We start from the raw sequence: 25,857 nt of genomic DNA, 5'->3' as shown, positions 1-25,857 counted from the left end.
TACCCTAAACAGAATGACCTAATTCTCAAATCGAATCTAACACCTCCCCTGCTCACAATTTTCCAATGAATTTCTAGAGCAAACACTGCTGGCTCCCTACCCAAGAGCAGTTCCTTGTTGTTTCTTGCTGGAGAATCACAAATTTGGATATTTCTTGTCCCAATACCTGTCCCCAGCTTCAAAAGATAAGTGATTATTCTAAGCTAATCACATAACTACATTTGCTTTGCCAGTGCCTGGTTTAGGAATGAGCATGTGGTGTGACCCAGCTAATAAAATACTACAAAAAGGGCTGAGCACGGTGGCTCATGCCTGTAATCCCAGCACTTTGGGAGGCCGAAGCAGGCAGATCACAAGGTCAAGAGATCGAGACAATCTTGGCCAACATGGTGAAACCCCATCTCTATTAAAAATACAAAAATTACCTGGGCGTGGTAACATGTGCCCATAGTCCCAGCTACTCGGGAGGCTAAGGCAGGAGAATCCCTTGAACCTGTGAGGTGGAGGCTGCAGTGAGCCAAGATCGTGCCACTGCACTCCAGCCTGGTGACAGGGTGAGACTGCATCTAAAAAAAAAAAAATTACAAAAAGTCCCCTGCATGCTTCTGAGTTTTCTCCCAATTTAAAAGACACATGTGAAGAAAAGCAACCCGTCCAGCCTTTAGATACTGTCTTGTGAGAACATGATGTTTGGAGCTGTTGCTAAGTAGCCAACCACGAAGGGAGACATGAACAAGACACTGCCAACAGCATAGCTGAAAGAGGAACAAGTGGGATCCAATAATATCACCGGACAACCAAAACAAGTCTGGTTCTTATGGTTTTGGCCACGGTTAGGTCTTCTAGGATTTGCAGCCAAAAGCATTCTACCTCAGAAGTTTCCCCTGGCCTACAGGATAAGATCTACTCATTTCTGTGCTATTCCTAAGCTTGCCTTCACTGACATAGTAAACATAATAAATACATAATAAATAGTAACTATAAGTTATTTTCACCTCATTACCAAGCACTCACATATACTTTTTATGTGTTCATTGACTGTTTGTTATCGGTAAAGTTTCCAGTCAACAGTAGGCTATTAGTAGTTAAGTTTGGAAGGAGTCAAAGTTATACTTAGATTTTCAACTGCACAGGGATCAGAGTCCCTAACTCCCACATTATTCAAGAATCAACTGTAATTAATATTTATTTACTAAATACAAACCATTTATTATAAAAATTAAACAGAAGATCCATTTGCATAACAAGTCCAATTTGTAATAATGTAATTACAGAGGAAAATATAACATATTAACTTAAAAATCTAATTTCTTATTTATATTAATACAAAAATATCATGTAGAATTTCAGTGATCATAAGCAGGTAAATGAATTTTTTTCAGACAATACTGTTTGAGATTAAGAATTAGCTAAACTACTTAAATAACTCTGAATTCTAAACTAAAGAAATGAAATTTTAAAAATTAATTTATATATAGGTATATATATTTTAAACTGCTCTTTTATGATTAAAACTATCTTACTTTTTTTTTTTTTTGAGATAGAGTCTTGCTTTTTCATCCAGGCTGGAGTGCAGTGGTGCGATCTCAGCTCACTGCAACCTCCACCTCTCGTGTTCAAGTGATTCTCCTGCCTCAGCCCAGCCTCTCCCCAGTAGCTGTAATTACAGGTGCCCGCTACCACGCCCAGCTAAGTTTTGTATTTTTAGTAGATACAGGGTTTCACCATGTTAGCCAGGCTGGTGTCAAACTCCTAACCTCAGTTGATCCACCCACCTCGGCCTCCCAAAGTGCTGGGATTACAGGCATGAGCCACCGCGCCTGACCTGTAATCTTGCTTTTTAAAATCAATAAGACCACCAAGAGAAATGAGAAATCTACTATCAGAAGTCTTACCTTGATTGTTATTTTGAAGACGATTTTTAAGTATCTTATGTTCCAAAATTTGTTGTTGAATGCTATGCATAATAAAGAAAATTAGTATTTTAATAGTGATATGAAAAAATTTACCAAACATATTAAATTCTTAAAGCATTTCAGACAATATCACAGCTAATATCAGAACTCTAATGTCCCACACACTTTACAATTTTAAGCTCTATAAACTTATTAAGCTTCTAATTAAAGAAGAAAAACAGGAAGTACTCATAATCTGAGAAAAGCATAGCTCAGTAAATTAATTCTAGTTAGCTTAACAGCCTGGAAACTGTCCTGCATTCAGAGTAAGTCCTCGTTCTGTAACAAATAGGTATTTTGTTTTCAGACCAGTTGCTTCCCTTAGCCTCCATGGCCTCTTCTAAAAAACAAAGATTTTACTACTTGACTTCACCAGGTCGTTAGGAGGATGTAATGAGATAACATATTTAAACGTTCAGAGAAATAGTAAAGCAATGGAAAAATTTATTCTTGAACTGCATTGCTGAAACAATTTTGGAATCTCAAATAAAACCTGAAGGGTGTTTTTTCATAGGTTTTTATATTTGAATGTCAGAGTTTTCAGAAACTATTAAATGCTAATTTTGGCTATTAGTTCTATTCATCGTGGCTTGTAGTTCAGAGCATTTTAGCTAATTCATAACCTGTAACTAAATATATATATATTATTATCTCATTAAAACATATAGTCTAATTGTCCCCTATTACTGAGCTCATCAATCACACCAAGAGCAGAAAACTAATAGATGTCAAAACCTGGCTGGGACAACTACCATTCCTTCTCTACCTCCTCAAACTCAGAGCCAGCAAGTCTGTGTTAGAGGCTGCATCTTCTTGGTCCTCTCCTACTGACATACAAGACAAAGCCCTGCTTGTATTGTTTTTCAGTTCCATGAAAGAGATGCAAGTTGATGTTTCCTCATTTCCATGTCATGTACTAACAACATATTTGCATGTAACATCCCATATGCTACTCAGCTCTATTCTCATTTCACAGATCACCTTACATGAATACTTTTATAATGATCATAATAACAATTTCCATATTGGGTGTCTCCTGTTTTGGTTTGACTCACATTGTTTCCTTGAAGCTAGTTAACAAATAGTCAAATGACCTTCTGGGGACTGTGTAACATGTGGAATGCTTTCTGAATTTGTGTGCCATCCTTAGGCAGCAGGCATGCTTATCTGTTCTGTATTGATCCAATTTTAGAATATGCACTGCTGAAACAAGTATAAAGCCCTGTTTTATATAGATACTCATGAGTCATGGATGCGGCTTAGCTCTGTTAAATCCAAATTACCTACTTTAGATACAGAGAATTCTATTGAATGACTTCCTGTGAGGTAGAATTTTAAAATACTTTAAAAACTTGAGGTACAGATGCGAGTGGCCTGAGAGATTTTCATTATTATGGAAACACATTACTTGAGGAGCCAACTGCAAGTTGGTGCCCACTACTCTATTGAAGGATAATGTGGAACCTTCTGCTATCTAACAAAAGGACAAAGTCCTGCTACACAGGACAGAAAAAAGCCTCAAGGTACAGATGTGATAACAAAAGGCAAAGAGACCTCTGATCTCTTCCTGCAACATTATTTGAACACCCCTGACTGTTGAGTACAATCCCAACTAATATTTGCTAGAGAAAAGATGGACACTAGTCTCAAAGATAACTACCATGAAGGTCTAGGGTAAGCCTAGCTAAGATGTGGGCTACAAATAAGGTTTTTAGTTTTGGGGGAAGGTCAATTTACTCTCTATGTGTGTGGGTAAAGCCAGGAGGCCTCGCTGCCAGAGCAGGGTGCTGGGAACAATGGCTGAGCCTATCTACATGAACTAAAAAACACTGTAGTTGTGGACTCTGCATATGAGTCACCATGAAGAGTGAGGGATCTGAATCTTTAAGGGCATCCTGGTGGCAAAGGTTAATCATTACCAGATTGCAGGACCAGTTACAATGGCAGCAATACAGCAAGTGAATCAATGGAAACAACAGAATGACTAGAACGGCCTTTTCCCCCTTCTTCTGACTTGTAAAGCAAGATTGTCTTCTTTGGACTTAGGGAACCCCTTAGCTTTTTGAAAAAATCAAAGGAGGAAGGCATAGGAGATAGCCCCAGGGGACAATACAAGATTTTCTGCTAAACTGGACATTTCTCTTTTTTTTTTTTTTGAGACAGAGTCTTGCTCTATTGTCTAGGCTGGAGTGCAGTGGTGTGATCTTGGTTCACTGCAAGCTCCGCCTCCCGGGTTCATGCCATTCTGCCTCAGCCTCCCTAGTAGCTGGGACTACAGGTGCCCGCCACCACACCCGGCTAGTTTTTTGTATTTTTAGTAGAGACGGGGTTTCGCTGTGTTAGCCAGGATGGTTTCGATCTCCTGACCTCGTGATCCGCCCGCCTCAGCCTCCCAAAGTGCTGGGATTACAGGTGTGAGCCACCGCGCCCGGCTAAACTGGACATTTCAAGACCCAATAACTAATCAGAAAAGTCAGGCCAGGCATGGTGGCTAGCAGTTCGTGAGGCAGAGGCAGGAGAATTACTTGAGCTCAGGAACATGGGCAACATAGTGAGAACTTGTCTAAAAAAAAAAAAAAAGAAAAAAAAGAAAAAAGAAAGCAGGAAAGAAAAAGTAAAAGACGTGACATTATTTCTATCTCACATATAAGTGTTATACTTGGAATAAAATGGACAACACTGAGATCCCTAGGGATAAAGGTCTTTAACAGTCCTGAAAGAATCTTGCACTCATTGCTACTTCTAACTAGTCTAGCTTTCTGCTTGATTTCTGGCTAAAAAGTGGACTAACTGGTTGCCATTACAAACTACCTCAACCAAACTATGAACTGTCACCTAATGTATAAGATGCAATATTTGTAATTATTTTAAATCTTAATTTAGTATTAACTGGTCTTTTAATATAAGCACTTACCTTATTAAATCACAACAAACAGCATAATCTTCGGCAGTTTGGCCAAACATGTCTTGAGAAAAGATATTTATATTTTGTTGAAGGAGGAGGCTGACGATACTTGACGAGCTATGCTGTACCGCAAGCATGAGGGCTGTTCTAAAATAAGAAAGAAATAACAGCACTCAAGAACTTTAATAAAGATATGTAATTAGCAAATGTGATACGCTTTACCAATTTCATATCTTGCCTGTCAGGATAGACATAATAACCATTTACATGTACTAGCTTATGTGTATAAGCATCTTGGGTGCTCAAGTGTTCATCTTGGTAAATTACCACCAAGGCTAAAAGGCAGGGACAACAAGGAAGCCTCTTGTGCCACTGGGGTATGACAATACAAGTTGCTAATTTATAGTCCTTTGATGGCCAAGAAACTGTGCTAAGGTCACGTATCAAAAGTAGGCAAAGATTTAGATGAAGATTTCCCCATTGCTTTCCTGCTCTGATATATTATAATTCAATGTCAGCCAGGGATCAGATAAGTAAGAGCTATCTGCAGGCTGAAAATAACAACAACAGTAATAATAACGGTAATAGTAGTAGCTGTAAACTGAAAGTTAAAGTCTATGCTTTATAAAAGTAATAAAATACAAAACCCATTTAGCTAACATCAGATTATAGGACCAAAAACATCAGATTACAAATAACAGTCTATACAAGAAGATGAATCCTACTATATACTGTTTTTATGTTGCTCAGTCCAAATTACTTTTCTACCTAACTGTGATTATTTGTGTTATTTTTTACTATATGCCAATAATTGAAAGTTCATCTTTTTATTAATATTTCTGACTTGAGTGACTGTTACCACTCTAGAACACTCAGGTTTTTATTAAACAAAAAAACTATTGCACCTTCTGAAATTGTCAACGGCATGTACATTTGCCTGGTTCTTCAACAAAAATTCCACCATTTGCTGTCTCCTACGAATTACAGCAAGCAAAAGTGGAGTGTTTCCCTCTTGTAAAAAGCAAAAACAATTTATAATTCACAAAATTACATATGTCTCAACTGAACTAAAAATCTTCTATAAGATGCTATGAACTTAAACATGCAATATAGAGAGAAAGTAAATGCAAAGCAGTCCCATCCTTTTCACTCCTCTGTGCTTTCCCACACACTGCCTTGAAACACCCCTTCTCTGCCTCCCCACGTTAACTTCGGTCATCTCCAAAACTCACTTTATTTACCAGTCCCCAAAATCCTTGCTTCTATCTCAGCATTTAGCACAGTACATTGTAATTATTTCATTGTTTCCCACTGAAACCAAGAGCTTCTTGAGGACAAGGGCTATATCTTTCTTCTCTATAACCCTAAAACCTAAGACATAGTAGCGAATGCTTTACGTTTTTAAAATAATGATCTAAATTATTATCTCTAGAGCAGTGTTTCTTAAACTATGTTCCAAAGAATATTTGTTTTACCAGAAGAACTGTACCCCAACAAAAAGATTCCATGATCATCTGCATTTGAGAAGTATTACAAAACTGTATTACATGGCCAACAATCTAGAAATCCCTTGAAGTTTGCCTAATCTCAATTTGGCAATACTTTTTGTGGCAAACATTAACATTTTAGGATCTAGAATTTCAGGGATACAGTTGCCAGAGCTTCCCAATACAAGTGGCGGTTTCCTCTGGGTGGCACAAACTTGCTTGATTTACTTCTATCAATGATGTCAGGATGCCAATGTCAGGCACTCCTGATCCAAAGGGGCCACTAAGGAAATGAGCTCTGAATTAAGAGAGATTGGCTTCAAATGCACTTATTGTCCTTATTATTAAATAGTCCATGGGATTTCTCCTAATACAAGAGGATAGATTTTTATCTTAACTGTTAGAAAGCTCAGTATGTTCTGTGTAAGAGACAGGTTAAAATTTTTTTGAAAATAAATATTAAGCAAAGCTCAGTGAGAAATTTTATTTCAATTAGAATGATAATCCTGGGATGCTAATGTAACTTCACTTTTTAAATCCATTTGTATTGGTTTCCATTTAAATTGCTATTTAACTTTTTTTTACTTTAGGCAAAATACAAATCAGAAATAAAAATACAATGGCTTATCAATAAAAGTTCTAATACTGATGTATATTGCTTATTTCTAGCATAATAAAAGCCAATAAGTCACTTGCATTTTTAAGGGACATTGCTGAGAAGAAAGATATAATGTCTGCAATATTCATAAACCATCCAACTCTTACCAGGAATAATCTAAAAAGGCTTCTAGGCATTCTTATGAGCAGGTGACTATTTGTAGTATATATATATATATATATATAGAGAGAGAGAGAGAGAGAGAGAGAGAGAGAGAGAGAGTTAAAAAAACTTCCAAATTCTAAAATTCAACCCCATAATTGAGGGATTTATGTAAACTATACACTATTTATTATAAACCAATATACACTGTTTTGAAAACCTTGAAATCTTTATAAAAATATACTATAAAACAGGAGTTGTAAACTCAAATACTTATAAGGATGAAGGAGGTTACCTAAGTAAGTGAAGTACTCAGGTGGGCGCAGTAGCAAACTGGAGAATATGTGCCTCCTACACAGGGCAACCTCTGCACAGCAGGCCAAGCAGTGATGCGGTTCAGGGGACACCAGATGTGATTCTTAAGACAATCCTGAGGTCCAGATTTCTGCATGAGTCTACTAAATTTTACATGTTGACTCAATTTAAAGAGGCAAAGAACAAATCTATATCCCACATTTAGACTACAGCCCTTGTGTTTTTATATTTGCTATGAATGTGTTGCTAAATGATTGTGTATAAACCAAGTATTTGCATGTGGAGCTTTTTCTTTCTCTAGTATCATAGGTTTTATAAAAAATCAGCCCCTGATATTTATAAAAAATCAGCCCCTGCTGTTAAGACTCATAATACCCACCTCAAGAATTTTCCCAACATTTATTCATTTGCAATCTGTTTGTATATCATTTTCCCAGATTGTTAACCAAATAGATAATTAGTTCATAGGACTGCTGAAACTAAATTATTAAAATAATTCCTGTAGTATTCTCACTGACTTTATGGATTTCAGTGTTTAAAACTGACATCCTGATTATGCCAAAGCTCTATAAACTTAACAGACATACTGAGATAGTCCATAATACAACTTCAACTGAAAAAAAAAAAAGGTTCAGGATTTGCTACTAATGTAATTGAGAAAATCTCACTTGTAATGAACATTTGTTGACACATAATTACTTGAATGGTGACAAAGGAACATGAAATTGTGAAAGGGTCAGCCTCTACTTATTGAAAGATTACCCACAAGTAAATTGCTAAAGACTTTCTGAATGGCAGTGAATGATTTATGGTGGGAAGCAAAAGGTGTTATTCTGTAAGCTGAGAGATATTGCCAATGATACTTCCTTTCACTTCCCAGTCACAAACGTAGAGAAAGACAGATAAGTCAGGCTAATGTTACTAGAAAGGAGAACTTTGAAGAAAGTAGCACCTATCAAATGCCAACTCTTTTAGAGGTTTCTTATGTTTTTGAGATACGAGAGTTTATATACTGCACTTATCTATTTTGCTGTTCTTAATCAGGAGTGCATTTGAACACTAAGGTTTTTTGGGTTTTTTTTTTTTTGCTCTTGTTGTTGTAAGAGACAAGAGTCTTACTATGTTTCTCAGGCTGGGCTCAAACTCCTAGGCTCAAGCAATCCTCCCACCTCAGCCCCCTGAGTAGTTGGGACTATAGGAACATGTCACTGTGTGTGGCTTCAAGAAAATATTTTTAACCATACATATTCAGACCTTATTGGCTCTATAACATCAAAATCCTCAGGGGAAAGCCTACACTTGTAGATTTTAACAAAACTTTCCCAGGTCACTGTAATGCACAATTCTAGTTGATACAGCAGACAGTCACTTCAGTCTCATCTCTCACCCTCACGGCTAATATCCTTTATCTGCTTGGGATGTGGCCAAAAAGAGAAAAGAGTATGAGATAGAGTTATTTATTAAAACTCCAGTTAATTTTCCTGGGTATGGGTAGAACAAGGACAAGTAAACTCAAAATCCCACTTGATTTTGCTATTTATAAGCTCCTTTTTAGCGCCTCTGCCCGGCCGCCCACTCTGGGAAGTGAGGAGCGCCTCTGCCCGGCCGCCCACTCTGGGAAGTGAGGAGCGCCTCTGCCCGGCCGCCCACTCTGGGAGGTGAGGAGTGCCTCTGCCCGGCCGCCCCGTCTGGGAGGTGAGGAGCGCCTCTGCCTGGCCGCCACCCCGTCTGGGAGGAAATGAGGAGCACCTCTGCCCGGCCGCCCACTCTGGGAGGTGAGGAGCGCCTCTGCCTGGCCACTCCGTCTGGGAAGGGAGGAGCGCCTCTGCCCGGCCACCCCGTCTGGGAGGTGAGGAGCGCCTCTGCCCAGCTGCCACCCCGTCTGGGAGGAAGTGAGGAGCACCTCTGCCCGGCTGCCCCATCTGGGAAGTGAGGAGCGCCTCTGCCCGGCCGCCACCCCATATGGGAAGTGAGGAGCGCCTCTGCCTGACCACTCCGTCTGGGAGGTGAGGAGCGCCTCTGCCCGGCCGCCCCGTCTGGGAGGTGAGGAGTGCCTCTGCCCGGCCGTCACCCCGTCTGGGAGGAAGTGAGGAGCACCTCTGCCCGGCTGCCCCGTCTGGGAAGTGAGGAGCGCCTCTGCCTGGCCGCCACCCCGTCTGGGAAGTGAGGAGCGCCTCTGCCCGGCTGCCACCCCATATGGGAGGTGAGGAGCGCCTCTGCCCAGCCGCCCCTTCTGGGAGGTGAGGAGCGCCTCTGCCCGGCCGCCCCGTCTGGGAGGTGAGGAGTGCCTCTGCCCGGCCGCCCCGTCTGGGAGGTGAGGAGCGCCTCTGCCTGGCCGCCACCCCGTCTGGGAGGAAGTGAGGAGCACCTCTGCCCAGCTGCCCCATCTGGGAAGTGAGGAGCGCCTCTGCCCGGCTGCCACCCCCTATGGGAAGTGAGGAGCGCCTCTGCCCGGCCGCCCACTCTGGGAAGTGAGGAGCGCCTCTGCCCGGCCGCCCACTCTGGGAAGTGAGGAGCGCCTCTGCCCGGCCGCCCACTCTGGGAGGTGAGGAGTGCCTCTGCCCGGCCGCCCCGTCTGGGAGGTGAGGAGCGCCTCTGCCTGGCCGCCACCCCGTCTGGGAGGAAGTGAGGAGCGCCTCTGCCTGGCCGCCACCCCGTCTGGGAGGAAGTGAGGAGCACCTCTGCCCAGCTGCCCCATCTGGGAAGTGAGGAGCGCCTCTGCCCGGCTGCCACCCCCTATGGGAAGTGAGGAGCGCCTCTGCCCGGCCGCCCACTCTGGGAAGTGAGGAGCGCCTCTGCCCGGCCGCCCACTCTGGGAAGTGAGGAGCGCCTCTGCCCGGCCGCCCACTCTGGGAGGTGAGGAGTGCCTCTGCCCGGCCGCCCCGTCTGGGAGGTGAGGAGCGCCTCTGCCTGGCCACTCCGTCTGGGAAGGGAGGAGCGCCTCTGCCCGGCCACCCCGTCTGGGAGGTGAGGAGCGCCTCTGCCCGGCTGCCACCCCGTCTGGGAGGAAGTGAGGAGCACCTCTGCCCGGCTGCCCCATCTGGGAAGTGAGGAGCGCCTCTGCCCGGCCGCCACCCCATATGGGAAGTGAGGAGCGCCTCTGCCTGACCACTCCGTCTGGGAGGTGAGGAGCGCCTCTGCCCGGCCGCCCCGTCTGGGAGGTGAGGAGTGCCTCTGCCCGGCCGTCACCCCGTCTGGGAGGAAGTGAGGAGCACCTCTGCCCGGCTGCCCCGTCTGGGAGATGAGGAGCACCTCTGCCCGGCCGCCCCGTCTGGGAGATGAGGAGCACCTCTGCCCGGCCGCCCCGTCTGGGAGGTGAGGAGTGCCTCTGCCCGGCTGCCACCCCGTCTGGGAGGAAGTGAGGAGCACCTCTGCCCGGCCGCCCCCTCTGGGAAGTGAGGAGCGCCTCTGCCTGGCCGCCACCCCGTCTGGGAGGAAGTGAGGAGCGCCTCTGCCTGGCTGCCCCATCTGGGAAGGGAGGAGCACCTCTGCCCGGCCGCCACACCGTCTGGGAAGTGAGGAGCGCCTCTGCCTGGCTGCCCCATCTGGGAAGGGAGGAGCACCTCTGCCCGGCCGCCACACCGTCTGGGAAGTGAGGAGCGCCTCTGCCTGGCTGCCCCATCTGGGAAGGGAGGAGCACCTCTGCCCAGCCGCCACACCGTCTGGGAAGTGAGGAGCGCCTCTGCCTGGTCGCCCCGTCTAGGAGGTGAGGAGCGCCTCTGCCCGGCCGCCCAGTCTGGGAAGTGAGGAGCGCCTCTGCCCGGCCGCCCTGTCTGGGAGGTGAGGAGCGCCTCTGCCTGGCCGCCACCCCGTCTGGGAGGTGAGGAGCGCCTCTGCCTGGCCGCCACCCCATCTGGGAGGAAGTGAGGAGCGTCTCTGCCCGGCCGCCCCGTCTGGGAAGTGAGGAGCGCCTCTGCCCGGCCGCCCCCTCTGGGAAGTGAGGAGCGCCTCTGCTCGGCCGCCCCCTCTGGGAAGTGAGGAGCGCCTCTGCTCGGCCGCCCCGTCGGGGAAGTGAGGAGCGCCTCTGCCCGGCCGCCCCCTCTGGGAAGTGAGGAGCGCCTCTGCTCGGCCGCCCCGTCGGGGAAGTGAGGAGCGCCTCTGCCTGGCCGCCCCGTCTGGGAGGTGAGGAGCGCCTCTGCCCGGCTGCCACCCGGTCTGGGAGGAACTGAGGAGCGCCTCTGCCCGGGCGGCCCCGTCTGGGAAGCGAGGAGCGCCTCTGCCCGGGCGGCCCCGTCGGGGAAGTGAGGAGCGCCTCTGCCCGGCCGCCCCGTCTGGGAGGAGAGGAGCGCCTCTGCCCGGGCGGCCCCGTCTGGGAAGCGAGGGGCGCCTCTGCCCAGCCGCCCTGTCTGGGAGGTGAGGAGCGCCTCTGCCCGGCTGCCCTGTCTGGGAGGTGTACCCAACAGCTCCGAAGAGACAGCGACCATCGGGAGCGGGCCATGAGGACGATGGCGGTTTTGTTGAAGAGAAGGGGAGGAAGTGTGGGGAAAGGAAGGAGAGATCAGATTGTTGCTGTGTCTGTGTAGAAAGGGGTGGGCATAGGAGACTCCATTTTGTTCTGACTAGGAGAAATTCTTCTGCCTTGGGATGCTGTTGATCTATGGCCTTTCCCCCAGCCCCGTGCTCTCTGAAACATGTGCTGTGTCAACTCAGGGTTAAATGGATTAAGGGTGGTGCAAGATGTGCTTTGTTAAACAGATGCTTGAAGGCAGCATGCTCTTTAAGAGTCATCACCACTCCCTAATCTCAAGTACTCAGGGGCACAAACACTGCAGAAGGCCGCAGGGTCCTCTGCCTAGGAAAACCAGAGACCTTTGTTCATGTGTTTATCTCCTGACCTTCTCTCCACTATTATCCTATGACCCTGCCATATCCCCCTCTCCGAGAAACACCCAAGAATGATCAATAAATACTTCAGAAATAAAAAAAAAAAAAAAAAAAAAAAAAAAGCTCCTTTTCTCCCACCTTCCCACCAAGACATTCTAGACTTGAAAGGAGAGTTTAGACTCTTATCTAAGTGGCTGTTTTTGCCAGGATGGGTAGTAAGTCAGTTACTAATTTGTTCCACCCTTTGCTGAAGTGTTTCTCACTTCATCACCACCTATTCACTGCCAATCTGGTTTCCCGAGAGTCCTCTAAAAATTAATTTTTAGGCAAGTTTCAATCACTCTGTTTACCAAACCAAAAATGATTACCCCAAAGCTGAAGAGTGCTTTGTCTCAATACATAAACTGGAAAAACAACAAACTAAAAAAAAAACCTCTTCTTGGCATTTTCCCTCATTACCTAATTTCCAAGTGACCTACATATTTTTGATTGCTCTCCTTTTCCCTTCCTATTTTTCCCTCTTAAACCTTGCCACTAAAAGATGCATCCGTTTCTTTTATTCAGCAGCAAGATTTCCATTTATTGTAAGTTGTTTTAGTTTTGAGTTTTAACATAAAGCCTATTTCCAGGGTAAATTTTTTCCTGTGTTTTTTTTTACACTAATTAGAAAAAATGATACACCTGGGGTAGGAAACAAATACTTGAAAAGAAGATGTTTTACCTTAACAAATTCACAAATATTTCCCATAAGGGCACTAAAGAAGCTGTGCCTTCTAATGCTTCTTTAAAAGTATCACTATTTAAAGTAAAACCTTAGACAATGAAGTTATTTCAAAATGTTTTCATTCAGGAACACTTGATCTTCCAAATATGAAAAACTGACTCTTACCTATGTCAGTGTTAAAACAAACATTTCGAAAAGAAAGTTGATTGATCTGTACCTCGTTTAGTGCTTCAATATTTGCACGGTGAGAAAGCAGTTTTTCTGCCAGTGAAGTCCCCTCATTATACAAAGCATAATGGAGAGCAGTGTTGCCGTAGATATCCTTAATGTTTGGATTGGCACCATGTTCCAGGAGAATAATGGCACAAGCCTCTTCCTGGCAGTGTACAGCCTACAAGTGTTAGATAAAAAACTAGACTATAAATTCTAAGAATTCAAAATACATATTCCACAGGTTTCACCAACTAGTTATATTTAAATGAGATAAATTCATTTTAATTCTATGTATTTAAATCAAATCCATTTCATGCTGAAAGAGCTGGCTACTGTATACCTTCATTAAAGGCGCCCTGCTTAGTCTGTCACAGATGTCGATCTGGCATCCTCTGCTCAGCAAGAGGGTGACCACTTCCACACGGCCATGGGCACAGGCCAAATGTAGAACAGTCCTAGGAGAGCGAGAGGAGTTTTCAGGAAATTGTAGTGCAGTATCTCAAAACCTACAATGGTTCATGTAATTGTAAACAGTGAATAGCAAGTTATTCCTCTGCCTTCAAAACAAATAATTTTCTCTTGAAGAAAGTACAATATTTATTAGCTCTTACTGCCCCCTACCTTAATGAAACAGCAGCCTATTTGGACAGAATGAGCTTGATGTCTGGATTCTGTTCAACTAGGGCTTGAGTTTTACTTTGAACTTGGTCAGGTACCAGCTATTGCTTAGACTTTCTGTGCCTCATTTTCCTCATTAATAAAATAAAGATGACAATAGCTAGCTCACAGGACACCATTGTGATGCTTAAATAAGAATCTATGTAAAGTATTTAGAACCATTTCTAGAACAAGCAACAACGCAATAATTGTTAGATTTTTGTTTTTTGAGACAGAGTCTTGGTCTGTTGCCCAGGCTGGAGTGCAATGGTGTTTATACCTCACTGCAGCCTGGAACTCCTAGGCTCAAGCAATCCTCCTGCCCCAGCCTCCTGAGTAGCTGAGACCACAGGAGTGCACCAGCATGCTCAGCTAATTTTAAAAAATATCTGTAGAGTAGGAATCTCACTCTGTTGCCCAGGCTGGTCTCAAACTCCTGGCATCTCCCATACTTCTATACCTATTGCCACTTTCGATGGTCACATATTATTCCATCCTATGGATGCAAATGAAATTTATTTATAGGATCCATTCTATGGGTTCTTGTTAACATAAACACTGAGAAAAACAAAGTGCATGTATCTCTGTTTTCTAAAGGTATTTTAATACAATGGAATTGATGAGTAAGGGCATATACATTTTTAAAATGTGGTAATTGCCACCAAATTATCTATTGGAAAAATCATCAGTAACTTAAACTTTAAGCAGCAGTGTAAATACCACTGCTCTTTTTTCTCACAAACATTGTGGATAGAAAAGTCTCATTCCTGTTCTAACTTAAATTCTCTTATGAGAAACACTAGGGATTTTTTCCCATGCACATAAGTAACTTGTGGCTCTGCAAAAAATTGTACTTTGCTCACTTTTAGAGTTCCTTTCTTGCGGATTTGATTGGAAAGAATTCCCTGTAAAATAAAGATATGCTTTTTATCTATCTATCTCTATATATGATATAACATATATCAGTAATATATAAAATTTTTATATGTACAATCAGTTATATACAATATATATAATAAAGAATTCCCTGTAAGATGAAGATACACTTTTCGTCTGAATATCTATTAATATATATATTCGTAAAAATATATATATAGTAAATATTTTTCAAGTATGTTATCTTTTGTCAATTTTTTTTCTGATACACGGGGGATTTTAATTTTTAGTTTGCTAAATCAACCTTCAGAATGCCTGCTTGTGAGGTCATTCTTAGGAAGGCCTTTGTCAATGTAAAATGTACCTGTATAAATAGGCATTGGTGTTTTCTTCTGGTACTTTACTCATTTGCATATGTAAAAATTTCAATTTGTATTCCATTAGGAACTCATTTTTGTGACATAAAATCTCATCAGTTTTCTTCAAGGAGCAGGCATTTTAATAATAACTCATCCTTTCCTACTAATCTGAAATGTTACCATTATCAATCCCTACATCTGTATTTTACATATATTTCAGTGTTTCTGGATTTCCTATTCTGTTCCATGTTTTGTCTTTTCAGCTGTTAGTAAATAATTGTGGGAATTAATAGCACATTTTGATATCTAGAGGAGCAAGTCTTTTCACTCCATTATACAATTTTTTAAATGTCATCACAATAGTAAGGTAGACAGCAGGTATCACGCAAAAATAAAAAAACCTTGATATTTTCACTCGGTTTATGTAAAACTGATAAACATAGAAAGAGCTCATATTTTGTGAAAACTGAGTCTTCTCACTCAAGAACACGGAACCCACCTCCCACTTCCCAGTGTCCCTCTAAGAAGCCCCAGTAAAGAACCTATCTACCTAGGTGGATTCGGATGTAAAACCGACACAGGGTTTTATCTGAGAACTCTTCGCCTATTGAAAATGGCTCATGGTATTTTTGACATGGGAATGAGTTCTCATTAGGCACCTCCCTATCATGCATATGGCCCCATGTTTTAAACGTGCATATGCTTAACTTTGGGAGTTAAATCACTCAAATTCTCCACCAAGCGCTACAGGCGGGGAATTGCCAGCGATGGAAAGCAGCTGAGGCTCCATTTGGCTCCGCGGCTCCGAGGGTGCCCGGCGCCCTCCAAGACCCCCGCCCCAGGGGCTGCAGGGAAGCCAGGCCTGGGGCCCCCTCCCACCGCGGGCTGAGCCCCCGCTACCTGTCCTTTCTGTCGCGGGCGTCCAAGTCCCGGAACCTGCGCGTCAGGCAGCGCTCCACCTCCGCGGCGTCGCCCTTGATGGCCGCCCTGTGGATCTTCCGCAGTTCCCAGTCCCCGATGTGGTACCCCCGACCCGCGTACTCTTCGTCCATGGAGCTCAGGAGCGCCTGGCCCAGGCGTCTCCCGAAGCTGAAGAGCTTCCTCATGGTGGCGACTTCTCAGACGCCCACCACCCGCTCCTGAGCCGTCGCGGCTCTTCGTGGCCTTTCCACCCCCACCAAGCTCCAAATCCGCGATCCCCCCCAACCCGCGATCCACCCCCAAATCCAGTATCCACCCCCAAACCCGCGATCCACCCCCAAACCCAAAATCCACCACCAAACCCGCGATGTAGCTCAGAATCCGCGATCCAGCCCGGTCCACCACAGCCTTCAGCAGCGACACTCGCAGCCTCCGACCTCTCAGAACGAGTGAGCTCCGCGAAGCCGTTAGGCGCGCGCCGACAGCTCAGCGCCAGCCCGGACTCCGGAAGCCGCTCCCAAGCGCGCGCGGCCTGCAGGGGGCGGCTGCAGCTCGGTCGCAGGCGCCGCTGGCTTGCGGGTTCTCCTGGGCTCGCCCGGGATGTCCCGGAATCGCAGGTGCGCAGATCGCCCAGCCCGAGGGCCCACCTGGCCGTGACTCCTGCCCCACTCCTCCTCTGAAGAGAGATCGGGGCCGCTGGCAGGGGACCCTCCGCAGCCACCGGGGATGGGGGTTGAGGGCCGGTTCCCGCCCCGGTGCTCAAAGTCTCCCTCACCTCACAGACAATGACCCCCTCAACTCACAGACCCTCCCTGCTGCATGTGGGCCCAGAGGTCAGGCCCAGGGGGTTTCTCTGGGACACAGGCTTTCCTCCAAGACACAGGGAGAGACAGTCGGCCTCAGGCTCCAGGTGCCCAGTTCCACACTCACCCCCAAACGTCCTCTGGGCCCATCTCAAAGGAGACAGTGAGGTGGCCTGGAACAGCCTGGAAACGCCATCTACCCTATTCCTGAGTGTCAGAGTGCGAGGAAGGGAGGGACATTTGGCAGACGAGACACTCTGTGCTGCTGGGTCTCCAAGGGCCCTTCCTACAGAGCCCCGACACAGCACGGAGGCTACAGGAAGACTAATCCACAACCTTTGAGGCTGAGCCAGGGGACCACATGAGGACGGTCCCCAGACAGTCAGAAGGCCCTTTGCTAAGTTTCTTGGTACCTCAGTGGATGCGGCAGCAGTTCTGTTCGGCACTAGTGAGTGCGTGCTGGGGAGGGCTCGCCTGTGCTTCTTCAGTGGCTCCACCTCTGCTTATAAGAAAAATTACCCATTCCAGGGCTGGGGCAGAGAAAATACAAGATTAGCTTAGAACATCTTGTGCCAGAAAGTAAAAAAGTGCTGATAGAGTAACGGGGACAAATCATAAAGACATAAAGTCAGCTTGAAATGTCTACCACTGGCCTAATCTTGGGGAATTGGAGCACCAGAATCATGAGCTTTCCCCTTTCCCTTATTTATTGGTTTTATTTCTCCATGTAGAACAAAGAACAGAATACGAAAATAATCATCTGGCAACCATTGTAGTAATAATTGTTCAAACACAAGTCATCCATGAAATGCTAAATCTAGTGGGTTCTGAGGAGTAGCCAGATATTTACAGAGCCTCAAAGTATCTCCATACAAAATACGGTTGAACTACAAAAAGAAAATCGTAACATTAGCATGGACAAACCTGGGAGGTACTCCTTAACTCTCCTAAGTAATAAAAACTGTAAAATGCAAAGAAGCCTTCGATGACCTTTACTAAAGTATCAATGATGACTCGGTTATTTGGCTGTTTAAACAGCTGACATTTGAGCAATTTGAGTATGTCTAACTCAATAATACTGGTTTTCATTTGCAAGATCCACTTAAAACTTAAGGATGCTAAAAAACATCACTTAAAATAGCGTATAAATTATCATCATACATATGATACAAAAATATCCTACTTCAGTAAATATTGTAATGTTATATATTTTATGAGAAACAATTAAAATGCTGCGTAAATAGCCCAGTAATAAAGTTTTATAATCTTTTAAATCATACAATTTTTCCTTAAGACTTTATGGTTAAATATTCTCTTCATTAGATGTGGCTTACCAGTGGATTCTAGAGAAGAAAGTAGATGGGAGCAAGTGTCCAACACAGCAATAGCTGGAAAGAAAAAGAAAAAGTTATGTTCTTTACCTAAAACTCTTCAGTTAACTAAGTGTGAGTTTAAAAACTATAGAGTTGAGAATTTTATCAGAGTTAATATGAATGAGAAATATGTATGTACGTTTACAATACTAAATTACTATTAGCTAATTTACACATGGCATTAATTCTAATTATGTTTAAATATCAGAGCTTTTTCATTCTTCATTCATGTAAGCAACAGCCACGTGCTAAGGTACCAGAACCAGCACTGGAATTACAAGATGAAGATGGTATGGTCCACCTCCCAATAGTCATAGGCTATAACCTAAAAAAACAGACAGGCAGGGAATGTCCATATAGAGTCATAGATACCATGACAGGTATACAGCAGGGCACTACTGGAACACACAGAAGGGACATCGATCCCACTTTTATGTCAATATCATGGGCTTTCTGGTGGAGGAGATAACATAGGTTGATACCTGAAGGACAACGAAAAGCTTGCCAGATAGAGGGAAGAGGCGAAGGCAAAGAGCCTGAGGTGAGGAAGAGCCCTGAGGAGTTCCAGTCCATCCAGTTTGGTGCTGGAGCAAAGGGCAGAGTGTGGTAAGTGGCGAGAGACGAGGCTGAGTAACTTGACAAGAATCACATTGACGTGGGTGTTTTTATTTCATGGTGAAAAATTGGGAACTTTTCCTGAGAACAGACGTAAGCCAATGACACAGTAAATGACAGGAGATTTAAAATGTCACATCAGGTGACTGCTTATGAAGGGTTATTGCTTAGCTAAGGATTTCTGAATGAGTCTGAAGTCTGTTGGCCTTCAGTCTCTACCAAAACCCTGAGAACTTGATGATGCCTTTGTTTTCTGAGAATCGTTTCAGTGTGCTGGCTGACAGTTCCATGAGGATGGCAAAAGTGAAGAAATTGTAGAGCCAGTGAAAAAGAGATGCATAGACTTCTTGGGAATTTTTAAGCTATGGAATGTGATGAATTTATGGTGCATAAGTAAAGTCTTCTCTGTGAAAGTTTTTGTTTTCACATCTTTCATTAGATGTGCGTAAGAAAAAAAATACCTGACATAGTACCTACTAACCCAACAATCAAAAGGAATGCCATTTACTATTTACACTTTATTTCTAAAATAAACCTAAATTTAATTAATAAATTTTGGCAACATACTTCTCTTTGTTTCTCTAATTATTTGTTCTACACAGTCCGGCTCCATCTAAAATAAGTAAAAATAATAATAATGTTTAAGTTAAACAATGAACATTATCATGAAAATAATATATCACTTACAAAATGTGGCTTTTAGTATTTTTAGTGACTAGACATAACTTGAAGTTTGCTTAAATAGAAAACTAATCACATAAATAAACTAAAATTTCTACTTATTTTAAGTTTAGATAACAGAGGATGTATCTGTGTAATGCTGTTTAGAGTAATCTGACAAAAATACAGTTAATATTGGTCTATTGCATATACATGATTTTAGAAAGGTAGTGTTTTATTAGTACAAAGGTTAAACAATGGCCAGGTGTGGTGACTTATGCCTGTAATCCCAGCTTGGGGAAGCCAAGGCAGGCAGATCATGAGGTCAGGAGATTGAGCCCATCCTGGCCAACATGGGGAAACACCATCTCTACTAAAAATACAAAAATTAGCTGGGCGTGGTGACACACACCTGTCCCAGGGAGGCTAAGGCAGGAGAATTGCTTGAAGTCAGGAGGTGGAGGTTGCAGTGAGCCAAGATTGCACCACAGCACTCCAGCCTGGCGACAGAGTGAGACCCTGACTCAAAAAAAAAAAAAAAAAAAAAAAAAATTAAATAATTAAAGTCATCTTTTGCAATGAATGCATTGCTTCGAAATTCTTAGCAAAATTCTGCCCTTTATAAAAGTTTAATCCATTTTTTACTTCAATAAATTTTATCTTAAAATGAAACTTCTATTCTCTACTTATAGTAAACTTTTTTTATAGTAAATTTTTCTTGTTTTTTTTTTTTCTAGTTTGTATTCTAAATTAAGGTGATACCTGTGTAGGTTTCTTCCAAAGGTATATTGAGGGATGCCAAGGTTTGGAGTACAATTGAACCCATCACACAGATAGTGAGCATAGGACCCAATAAGTAGCTTTTCAGCCCTGGCCCACTCTGTCCCTCCCTGTTCTTATTTCCCAGTGTCTGTTATTCCCATGTTTATGACAATGTGCACCCAATGTGTAGCTCCCACATGAATGAAAACATGAGATATTTGGTTTCTGTTTCGTGTTAGTTTGCTTAGGAGAGTGGATTCCAGCTGTATCCATGTTGCTGCAAAGGACATGATTTTGTTCTTTTTCTGGCTGCATAGTATTCCGTGGTATATATGGAATTTTCCAATCTACCTTGGATTTTCAATCTACCTTGGATGCACCTGGATTGACTCCATGTCTTTGCTATTGTGAATAGTGCTGCAATGAAAATACATGTGCACGCATCTTTTTGTTACAATGATTTATTGTCCTTTTGTTATACCCCTAGTATAGTAATGGGGTTGCTACATCCAATGGTGATTCTTAGTTCTTAATTTCCAAACTGCTCCCATAGTAGCTGAACTAATTTACATTGCCACACATGGTGTGTGTTCCCTTTTCTCGACAGCCTCCCCAACATTGTTTTTTTTAACTTTTTTATGTTTTTAACTTTTTAACAAAAGTCATTCTGATTTGTATGAAATGGTATCTCACTGATGTTTTGTCTTGCATTTTTCTAATGATTAGCAATGGTAAGCATTTTTTATGCTTGTGGGCCACTTACATGTGTTATTTTGAGAAGTGTCTGTTCATGTCCTTTGCCCATTTTTACTGGTGTTGTTTATTTTTTGCTTGTTGATTTGTTTAGGTCTCTTATGGATTCTGGATAATAGGAGTTTGCTGTATCCATAATTTGTGAATATTTTCTTCCATTCTTTAGGCTGTCTGTTAAATCCGTGATAGTTTCTCATGCTGTGCAGAAGCTCTTTAGCTTAATTAGATCACATTTGTCAATTTTTGTTACGCTTGCAATTGCTTTTGAGGACTTAGTCATAAATTAATTGACAAGTATGATGTCCAGAAGAGTATTTCCTAGGTTTTCTTCCAGGATTTTTATAGTCAGAGGATGTACTCTTATGTAAGAAAAGCACAAAACTTTTTTTTTTTTTTTTTTTGAGATGGAATCTCCATCATCCAGGCTATAGTGCAGTGGTATGATCTTGGCTCACTGCAACCTCTGTCTCCTGGGTTCAAGTGACTCTCCTGCCTCAGCCTCCCAAGTATCTGAGATTACACATGACTGCCAACATGCCTTGCTAATTTTTGTATTTTTAGTAGAGACAGGTTTCATCGTGTTGGCCAGGCTGGTCTCAAACTCCTGACCTCAGGTGATCCGCCTGCCTTGGCCTCCCAAAATGTTGGGATTACAAGTGTCAGCCACTGCACCTGGCCAAGCACAAAGCTTTTAACATAAAAATGGAAATGAACATTTTAGTGTTTTGTGTAATTCATAAAATGCAATTATTTTGGATTCTACTATATAATAAACATCCATATGTGGGGTAAAGTGTTTGGATGCCAATCATTCAGTTGTGATTATGGATGAGAAGAGTTGAGATGGTGCAAATAAACTTTTTCAAAAATTTTTTATTTTCAAGACGGAGTCTTGCCCTGTCACCCAGGCTGTAGTGCAGTGGCGCAAACTCTGCTCACCGCAACCTCTGCCTCCCGGGTTCAAGCAATTCTCTGCCTCAGCCTCCCTAGTAGCTGGGATTACAGGTGCCCACCACCACACCCAGCTAATTTTTTTTGTACTTTTAGTAGAGACGGGGTTTCACCATCTTGGCCAGGCTGGTCTTGAACTCCTGACCTTGTGACACACCTGCCTCAGCCTCCCAAAGTGCTGGGATTACAGGCATAAGCCACCGCACCTGGCTGGTGCAAAGAAACTTTAAAAGTGACATGAGCCAGGCACGGTGACTCAAGCCTGTAATCCCAGCACTTTGGGAGCCTGAGGCAGGCAGACCACAAGGTCAGGATTTCGAGAACAGCCCGGCCAATATGGTGAAACCCTGTCTCTACTAAAAATACAAACGTTAGCTGGGTGTAATGGTGGGCGCCTGTAGTCTCAGCTACTCAGGAGGCTGAGGCAGGAGAATCGCTTGAACCCAGGCAGTGGAGGTTACAGTGAGCTGAGATGGCACCATGACACTCCAGCCTGGGCGACAGAGTGAGACACTGCCTCAAAAAAAAAAAAAAATGTGGTGTGAACCACAGCTAAACTACAATCAATTAGAGAGTAAGCCAAAGCATCTCAAAGTATATCGTCAGTTATCAGGCAATAACATGCAATTTCTAAAACCTAACTTAAATGCAGCTTTTAAATAAATTTTAAATGTGTCAGTTTAGTCACATTTATTGAATAAAGTTAGCAAATGGGTATCTCTTGAAAATGAGAGCAAAATGTAACATTCCCATTTCCTTTCTGTGTTAACACAGCTAATTATAATCTTTACTTAACATGCATAAGTCAACAGAATAACTCAGTATTTCACCAAATTAAAAACAAGAATTATATTAGAGAAATGAAACCCAAAAGAGAAACGGTCACATAACTAACCTCAGTCAAGGAGTTCTCGCAGTTATTTGAAGTCTGTGGGTTTGAAGTAGGAATTCTTATGGGCATTTTGGCAATATATTTTCTGTTGCGTCCTATACTACTAAGATTTTCAACACAAGGTGACTCTGGGTCTGGCCTCGTAGGAAGAGTGCTGAGAAAATATTTCACCTGCTCTTTCTCCGTAAGGAGCTTAGTGCTGATCATTGCTATTTTCTTATTCAATCCCTAAAGATAGCAAAGACAAATGCTTAGTATTTCATTTTTCCTTAAATGATTCTTAATGACTTGCAGTTTTTAAAAACTTGCCCTGAGAGTAAACCAAATTATCCACTAAAGAATGTTTTCACACTGAAGGTGTGTGAGAGCATACCTGTTGTAAGGAATTATAATTTTAAAATCGTTCTAAAGAAGTACCTGTGTTTCTAAGGTGATTTCTACTGAACAAGCAGTTCAAACAAAGTAGACAGGGAAGAGAAATGGCTATCAGTGATGTATGGCTCAAAAGGTAAAACTTGCTGCCTTCTAAAATGGCTCTAATTGTAAGATTCTGAAGATTCCATTACAAATACTTGTATTTAAAGGGTAATAATGTGGGAAAATGAATATGTTGATTTGCTTGATTATAAGAACCACTTCACTAGAAGTAATTATATCAAAACATCATGTTGTACTCCTTAATGTAGGTTAAGAAAACTAAAATGAATGAAAAAAACTAGGAATACTTGTGTTTAGTAAGCCAGTTTTAGGTTTCACCGTTGTACATTTCACCCATTATCTAGGAACGATTAAACATTTGGCACTGAGGAATAATTCAGAGCAACAACTCCTAGGGGAGAACTAGATTGTCTGGTTGGGGACCAAAAAGAACTAAAGCATCTCTGAAGGCAATTAGCTCCCAGCACTGTGACCAACGCACTGGAGGTGGGGCTTGTTCTTTCTGCCTTCCACACACCCCTTCAGGCTGAACAAGGTGTTATTTTCTAACCACTTTGTGAATTACACTTCTTTAAATTCCTGTGATAATTATTCCCTATTTCACAAGGATGCCTTTCTGTAACATCTTGAAAATGTTACAAAAATAGTCTTTCTTGAGGCACCCTCTAGTGATAATACTAAAGATCACAATCAAAAATGATTGTGCCCAGAGTAGCAGTACCACTTGACACTTTCGGTTTAGGTTGTGATCTACTGAAAAATAAATTAAACGCATTAATATTTCTATTTAGGGAAATTCTGACAAGTAATTTTATAATGATCACTTTATTAATTATAAAGCTTCAAAAATACTTATTAAAAAAACTAACAGATTAGCTACATGAGACTTTTCAGGGGAAAAAAGCCACACAAAAGCAAAAAAAAAAAAAAAATTAGAGGAGAGACAGAAACTATCCTTGACTAACATTTTAAAGGTAAGATTATTTACTAACATTATTTTCCAAAATTACATTGTCAAATTAGCATTCACTTTCTACTTATATCCTGTTTTGAAAATTATGCTTTCAAAACAAATTAATGAGTTTAATTCATTTTCTATGAGTGTATGTTTTGACTTACTTCGTTAATTTTTTTAACATGGAATTGTTAGCTTTCAAAGCTACTGCAAAGGCTTCCTTATATTCTTCTAATTCAGTTGTAACCTCTTCATAAGCAGTTTCCATTTTGGAGAATTTACGTTCCACATCTTTAACTGTGAGTTTCTTCTTATTTAGTGAAGCCATATGATCCTTGTTTAACTGCTCTAATTGTTTTTCATATTGTGCTTGTTTCTAAAACAAATGAAAAGAATACACTTTTAAAACAATTACAATCTAATGTGTTTGTTGCCTTTCATTTTGAGTCAGTGATTCAAAGAGCAATTTTGAATATGTTAAAAAAAGAGGCTGAAGCTTAAAATGTTTATCAGCAATATCAAAACTAATAACTGAATTCAGAATTAAGTCTGATTTATAAAAATTTGAAATCATAATTATGTTAGTATTAATGTAATCTGGTCATATAAAAAGTAACAGAATCCATTCAAAATTTTAAAAAGTGATCAACCAACAATGTAGCTTAAGACCAATTCAAAAGTATCACATAATTTCTAAATCACAATTTTTTCTTATGCCAACTGGTCTTAATCATCAAATGACTCCACAGTGAGAATCATTACTCTGAAAGATTGATTTTGTTATAATAATAATGGAAATTTAAATATTTAAAAGAAAAAACAGATGCCATTTTTTTTCTAGAACTCTACAAAGAAAATTGCTACAAGAGAGGCAGAGGAAACACAATATATACATATCCAAAATATAATTTGCAGTGAAATAAATGAAAGCACATTACAGATAAACTTACCTGATTTAAAAAACTAACCTGTAAATGGATTTCTTCTAATTTTTCTACTGTCTGCATTGCCCTTTCATTTAGCTCTGATCTATATTCTTCTAGTTTACTAAGTTCTACCATATTGTTTTCCATATGTGTCTTAAGATTTAATATTTCTTCTTCCAACATCTTTTTATCCTTCTCAAGTTTTTCACATTTCTGTGGTACTTTTTTCATAGATAATAACTCCTGTTGAAGAACTTGATTGTCTTTAGCCAAATTGACACATTTTGAAGATACAGCTTCCTTCTATGCCGTAAGATCATCAAACTGCATGAATAAAATAGTATAGCTTGATAATGAAGTAGGCTGAGAATAATCTAATACAAAACTAATAGCAAATTTTGAAATGCATTTACTTGCAATAAATTATTATCTGTAATGCAGTAGATTCTTCAAATGTGAACCCTTAAATTACTCAGAATTTTAAGAACAAAGTTAAAGCTACCATGAGTCACAAAAATATATTATTTACTATCATCATCTTTGCCACAGAACTTTTGCACTTCATCTTACTTTTATTTTTCTGATAATTTTTTTTGTTCCTCCTTAAAAGGCACTAAGTTATCTCTTACTAAAAAGTATCTAACCCCCTTCCCTCACTATCATTCCCCATATGTCAAAAAAAGTTTCAGAGATATCATATTGAGTTATTTAGGCCAAAGTCAATAAATGGCTC

At 41.9% G+C, this 25,857-nt stretch overlaps 1 protein-coding gene and 1 non-coding gene across 2 annotated transcripts in view; both read right to left on the bottom strand.

Annotated features, from left to right (window-relative positions):
- Positions 1–25,347, bottom strand: part of LOC129043716 (putative ankyrin repeat domain-containing protein 19) — a 39,758-nt gene extending 14,411 nt beyond the window's left edge. Inside the window, exons 1-13 of the mRNA XM_054500605.1 lie at positions 25,167–25,347; positions 24,363–24,574; positions 22,809–23,033; positions 19,355–19,400; positions 18,655–18,868; positions 18,134–18,187; positions 17,213–17,329; positions 15,976–16,672; positions 13,524–13,638; positions 13,188–13,361; positions 5,766–5,869; positions 4,870–5,007; positions 1,896–1,957 (exon numbers count right to left, since the gene is read on the bottom strand). Coding sequence (XP_054356580.1) covers positions 1,896–1,957; positions 4,870–5,007; positions 5,766–5,869; positions 13,188–13,361; positions 13,524–13,638; positions 15,976–16,181 — 799 coding nt within the window. The 5' untranslated portion in view covers positions 16,182–16,672; positions 17,213–17,329; positions 18,134–18,187; ... (3 more) ...; positions 24,363–24,574; positions 25,167–25,347. The remainder of the gene's footprint in view (positions 1–1,895; positions 1,958–4,869; positions 5,008–5,765; positions 5,870–13,187; positions 13,362–13,523; positions 13,639–15,975; positions 16,673–17,212; positions 17,330–18,133; positions 18,188–18,654; positions 18,869–19,354; positions 19,401–22,808; positions 23,034–24,362; positions 24,575–25,166) is intronic.
- On the bottom strand, positions 3,065–3,171 carry LOC129044761 (U6 spliceosomal RNA). Its single transcript, XR_008504762.1, has one exon. It is a non-coding gene; the product is annotated as a U6 spliceosomal RNA (small nuclear RNA).
- Positions 25,348–25,857: the final 510 nt, after the last annotated feature.

This window comes from Pongo pygmaeus, chromosome 13, assembly GCF_028885625.2.
Source record: "Pongo pygmaeus isolate AG05252 chromosome 13, NHGRI_mPonPyg2-v2.0_pri, whole genome shotgun sequence".
Taxonomy (NCBI): domain Eukaryota; kingdom Metazoa; phylum Chordata; class Mammalia; order Primates; family Hominidae; genus Pongo; species Pongo pygmaeus.
This window is presented reverse-complemented; position numbering and strand designations above follow the sequence as displayed.